The sequence below is a fragment of the Echiichthys vipera genome (genome assembly GCF_963691815.1).
Source record: "Echiichthys vipera genome assembly, chromosome: 14".
Classification (NCBI taxonomy): Eukaryota; Metazoa; Chordata; class Actinopteri; order Perciformes; family Trachinidae; genus Echiichthys; species Echiichthys vipera.
This window is the reverse complement of record NC_139839.1, coordinates 11,844,033-11,850,291: the sequence shown is the minus strand read 5'-3', so window position 1 is coordinate 11,850,291 and position 6,259 is coordinate 11,844,033. Positions and strand designations below refer to the sequence as shown.

The 6,259-nt window shown below is 37.8% G+C and overlaps 1 protein-coding gene across 1 annotated transcript; it reads right to left on the bottom strand.

The window, feature by feature from the left end:
• Nucleotides 1-2,674: 2,674 nt before the first annotated feature.
• Nucleotides 2,675-3,785, bottom strand: LOC310957119 (beta-crystallin A1-like; the record flags this gene model as incomplete). Its single annotated transcript, XM_083927555.1, has 5 exons — nt 2,675-2,822; nt 2,999-3,141; nt 3,239-3,380; nt 3,516-3,634; nt 3,747-3,785. The coding sequence occupies 5 exons, from the start codon at nt 3,783-3,785 to the stop codon at nt 2,675-2,677; spliced, it is 591 nt and encodes a 196-aa protein (XP_083783681.1).
• Nucleotides 3,786-6,259: the final 2,474 nt, after the last annotated feature.

The following is a 6,259-nucleotide window of genomic DNA, read 5'->3' as shown; positions in this document are numbered from 1 at the left end:
GCACCACATGTTTCGTTACCTGTAGATTCCTAACACAGAAGATAATACTCTTCAACACATGATGAACTTTGTTGAAACAAAAATCTGCAAAAAAGTAGCTAAATATGCTCCTTTCCTCCCAGAACTGACCTCTTTGCTTAAATCTCTGTTTTTTATAAATAACAAAAATGTAACACCTTACTGAGTCATTATGAAAAGTTCTTTTCCCTGAACCCCCTGTTTGAACTATTTATTTTTTCAATTTATTTTTAGTTAGTGTTTTTTATTTGTCTGTTTTTTTTGTTTTTTTATTTAATTATTAATTATGTCATCGATGTGTTGTTTATTGTATACCTTGTATTTTTGTACATATACATTTTTCAATTAAAAAATACCTGGAGGTTCACATTTTCATGTTTTTTGTTTTTTTAAGGAATTAATTTACTATATCATGACACTACTACCTCCCAACATACCTTCAAGGCACACTGGAAAAAAAGGATAAATGAAATTGTATTTTTAAAAAATGTAACAAGTGAAATAAATAAATAATAGTGAATCTAAATCATGTTGTAGATTGTTAGTTGCTAGAGGTCCTCAAACACCATCATCTCGTCCCATTCGTGTTGCTGAACTAAATCAATATCTTTCAGTGATGATGGACTCTCATTATTTTCCCGAGGGTTAAAATGTGAAACACAATAGCAGAGGCCTAATAGTTTTATTGCTTAATGATGGAAATACTCTCATCGCTGGACAAACGGTTGTGAATTGTTCTCCCTGACGTCCATGATGACTGTTCTTCTACCAAACCAAACACCCCATTACAAGTTCTGCATTCAAATTTCACAGGCATAACAGCACTGGAGTATCATCAGTCAAATCTAATCAGGGTTTAAAAACATAAAGAACTCATTAGGCAACATGAGTTATATATTAGTGTAGGCTTTTACTGGGTTATTGTATTGCATTAGTGTGTAAGGAGTTGTATTGTTATAGATGGTTGGGGCTAACTACAAAATGTTGCAGTTGAAACTATATCAGTGCACCATATAAGTTTATCGTTTGCTTTCCACGTGAAATGTAACTACAGCTCTCTTAAGTGGAGTTAAAATAACAATATATTCCCCTGAAGTAGGCTAGACTATAGAAGAACGTTCCTCAAAATAGTGCGTATGTAGCTTACTTTTTTATTTTCCACTTCTGGTAGGCCTATTATTAGAATATTATCACAGCATTGGCCCATAATAATTTTTCAGTTAAAGTCAAAATGAATTAGTTTGTAGCAAGAAAATCAAAAGACATTTCAACTTATATGCAGATGGAGCCGTCTGCTGGTTTCTTGTGTATAATATATCTCATTAAAAAACTGAAATTTCCCATGAAGGCAATATTATTCTGATACAATGTGAGTCTGTTTCACATCGATCTAAATTCAATTTTCAGTCAATTGCCCTTAATGAGACTGTCTGCTCAGACGTTGTAAGGAGGAATTTTTTAGATACTTTCTATCAATAGGATGTGACTGGGGTTTGAATAATTTTCTCATATTATCATATATCATAAATGTATCTCACAACAGGTGGTTTAGTTTGCAGTACATATACAGTGGGACAACACAGGTCAAGCCTACCCAAATACGGTTTGTGTGGGTATTTTACCCCTTAATGTGTGACGGGTCTTCCCTTTAATTTGCCCTCAACTTGCTATAAAGTGGAAAAAATGTCTTATTCACTGTTTGACATCTTATATATTATGCACTGATCTATTCCAGCTCCAGCTGGACCATTATGATTTTTACTGAAATAGTAAATCCTATGTCGCATGTGTTTTTATGGCTACACTAGTAATCAAATGAAAATATTGTAGATATCTTGTACACCACTTTATACACATTTCCCCAAAATTCAACGTGACATATTTGGTATATTTGGAAAACTTTAAGACTTCAACTAATTAAAGTGAAGTTATGTGGATTTAGACAACCCTATAACAGGTCAGTAAGGTCTAAATAGATTAATTCTCACCTAAACATTAACATTTTGTCGTTGTGATTCACCTAATAACTGCAGTTTTAATAATTTAATTTGAGCGTTGCTCCTCACCAGTGGTGTCCAAGAGTCAGTGTAGGAAGACAAGACACAGATGTGATTAAGGTACATGTCACTCGTACTGTGAATCTCTCTGTTTCTTTGCTCATTCTCTTTATTCATCGTCTTGAACACAGGCAGTCATGGAAATCACAGTAACAGCAAGACTGGTGATCATGTTGATGTAGTAGACAGTGACGATGATGATGATGTTGATGATGTTGATGAGGCCATCGATGTTGGAGATGAAAAAGAGCAAACACTTTGAGGCGTTTTCATCGTTCTGCAGAAAACCTCGGCAGATGGGACCTCTCTTTCACACTGTATCGGCTTTTTCTCTCTATTCTGCCATTCCTGTTTTCTGTCTTTCTTACATCTTTCCTTTCTTTTGTGATGTTTCTTTAAAAAATGCAAAAGTGCTGTGAACAACTGACACCAGCAAGCACCTGAAGTCCAGCCTGGGATCCTGCTTTGACTAGCCGGACCAGAGCTGGGGAGATGGAGGTTGGGGTAAAGGAGGAAGAGAAGGAGGGATGGAAGTACAGGAGGAGGGAGAGGAGGAGGATGAGGAAGAGATAAGGAAGTGGGATGGAAGTGCTCCCTTCTCAGTGCTGGATCCTCCTGATTGACTGAATCTGGGGAGTCTGGGAGTGGGAGCCAAACTCACGGTAACACTTGTACTCTCCTCCGCGACAGTCAACCTCCATGATGTACTGGTAGCCACGGTAGCCAGGGTACTGGTAGCACACAAAGCTGCAGGAATAAACAAGAACATGCGGATTAAATGCATACATTTATAAAGAAAAATCAAGAAGTTCAAATAACTGAAGGTGCTCAAAGCAGATTCTTGTGCAGTATTTCCAGCCAGTGTGTGTTTGTAGCTGTAAACTAAAGCTTCACATCGAACATCATGGTAACGATGGACTTACGCTCCGCTCTGAACATGCAGGGATCCAACCTCGTTGTTCATCCAGCCCATGGCCTGCAGAGAGGGGTAATCGTCACACAGCTCAAACTGACGACCAGTCATGTTCTCCACCTCGAAGATGGTCATACGGGAGTCCTTGTGGTTCTGTACAAAGGAGGAAAAAGAAGGTTTAGCACAACTTGAGATTAATATCATCCTCAAGTGGACCAGAGGCTGTTGCTGTGTTCTGTGTTAAACCTACAGCACAGCAGATGGGCCTGAAGGAGATCATCCTCTCAATACGGTAGGAGTTGCTGCCACTGTAGGCCTCAAAGCGGGGGTAGTCTCCCTTCTCCAGGACAAACTGCTGGCCGCAGAAGCTAGAGTGCTCATAGCCCACCCAGCTGAGAGCAGGGAGTGAAAATAATAAAGTCACAAACCGGGCAAATATAAAAATCAACACACTTTCATAATCTAAAACAAAAGAGTTGCTCCATCTTATTAGTTTCCAAGTGAGGAAATGCTCGTTGGGTACGTACGCGCCACACTCGACCTTCAGGGAACGGATGTTCTCCATCCCACACTCCATGATGTTCTGGCAGCTGGCGGTGAACTCCATACGCCTGCCCTGGAAGTACTCCTGATCGTACACGGTGATCTGTAAAGCGCAAAAAGATGCATAACAATTTAAATAACCATACACTGGAACTTCTTGCTGCTCCCTGTGTGGCAGAATAATTTCTCGTTAAGCGTTCACACAAGATGCTCACCTTCCATGGGCCCATGGGGATGGGATTTGTCTGAGCCATTTTGATTTGTTTTACAGTAGTACCTGTGGGGAAATACATAGACAGTCAGTCCTGCGGAGGGAAGAAAACACTAACAAACAAACCTGTATAATAAACACATTTCCCTCATCCTGTCTGCTACTCCAAGTTGCATTTCAGCAATCTCTAAGGCTTTTACCTCACTGTTTACTGTCACAGTTAACTCCCAGATTTCTCTCATGGGACTTTATAAGTCTGTTACTTTCAGCCACCTATTTCCTTTCCCGGATTTGTTTTAAAAATGACTCCATTATTTGCATTAAAGGCAATAAACAAGCTACTCTGTCTTCACTGCAAACAACCAAGAATCCCTGTTAGTTGATATATTGCATTACACTCTTTCTACATCATATCCAGAGATTGGGAAACTGTAATGTATTGTTAACTGGTCTGACCTACCTAAACTGGTGAACTGTGTGTCGCAGGGTTCCACTGAACGGTCTGCAGAGATAGTGTGCATGGGGGTATATATACACCCATGGGTGCCAGGGGCCGGGGGTGAGGCACGCCTGGACTCATGTCAGCACTTTGCTTTGGACTCCATTGTTTTTGTTGTGTGAGCCACAGAGGGGTTAACACACAGACACACAGTGATTCATGCAAACACAAAGAGGGCACGCGTACAAACCGCTCTGTGGTAAATCTATATGTTTGGAAAAAAACAGGGCAGCTTTCTACATCAGTGTGTAGATCTATTATCAAATAATGGAGTTATAGTTCAGCGTTAACACACTTTATGTTACAATTTCTCTTTCTTTATTTTATAGTAATCATTTACACTCAAAACATGTTTTTAAAAATGACACTTTATGTCATATTTAGTATAAAGAGGTGGACTGTACATTATCCACTTCTCAGGCACCATTGGAAAGATTTGCACGACATTTGTTGCAAAAACCAATCAACCAATCCTTCATGAGTAAGTTAAAATGATATCTTCTTTAAATGATTTGATAACTGCGTGTATTCAGCCAATCACCTGCTTCTGTGGGACGCTATCAGGAATAATCAAAATCATTGATTTGATTTGATTTAAATTTATTTCAAACATGTAAAAAAGAAAACAGAACAGGTCATACAGAAAATAATACTATTACACAGCTTTTTTCTTTTCTGACATTTCGAAAAGGAGTGGAAAGAATTACACTTATTTAATCAGAATTTGTATTTTTTTTAGTTTTCAAAACTCAACCAATTTTTAAAAACAATTTACTTAAAAAGTATTTTAAAAAATATATTTATTTCTCATATATTCCTATCAAATAAATATTATAATTTCATGCATATTTATCAAATTGAATAAAAAATGATAAATGTATTGATTTAGTTTAGTATTGAAGAATAAAAAAAAACAATAAATAAATAAAATAGAATGAAAAAATCCTCATTAGTCTGTAATAAAAAGTAATTGAACTTATATATTGTTTGATTGTGCATTACGCAGGTGTTTGTGGCAGGATATATATTTATATATATATCAATATATTTATATTGAATCTGTTTGTATTGTGTGACGTCTCAGGACTCCCTGCTCATTAACACATCCGTGTATCAGACACCATCATTTTGTTTGTCAAGACTCAGATCAATTGTTTGTCTCCACCCTTCGTTGCCTCATTTGAAAATGCTTTTCAGCTTTAATCCAATTTCATGAAACTTGATTATAAAGCTTCATGACGGCTGGAAAAACTGGATCAATGACATGAACACTGGATTTGAAATAAGAAGACGGTGGCTGTGTTGGAAAGACTTCTCTCGCTCTTTTATTGATCCTAACAAAGGCAGTAATCCATGGCAAGTGCGTCTGCAATATAGTCAAAAAATGGCAGCAGTCCATCGTGAGAGTCTGATATTCGTCATCTTTGATCCAAAACCAGCCAGTCCAGACGGATTCATCCTGTCTGTAAACACCAGCAGAGGACACGGTGCTGCGTTCGTCCTGTTTTCACTTTCTGGTTTAATGTGAATGAAAGTACCTGTTGCTATTTTTGGAAAACTTGTTCAAGTGAATAAATCAACAATGAAGGTTTGCAGGGGGCAACGGCACCGATTGAAAGGCCTCATTGGCAGGAGCGGCGGCGCTTTGGCATCGACGGATGAGCTGAAAAAATGGAAGTTTTATGATACAGGGAAAATACTGTGGTGTTTTAATTTGATTGTCTGAAAAAAAGAGGGACCCGAAAGTCTTCTTTTTATACTTTTTGACTCATCTGCACCATGTTGTCATATCCCTACCATCAAGAGAGTCATCTTTAAACACACTTTTGTTAACGCCAATTTAAAGCATGTTTCAGTACTTATTCCATTTACTCCAAACATCTGAATCAAAAGATGTGTTTTACAGTATTTTGCAGTGTTGAGTCATTAAAATAGGAAAACACAAGTTAAAAAAATGAGCAACTGGCAGTACACGGTCCTCTCTCCTCTAGCTACACTGAACAATAAACATTTAGGAA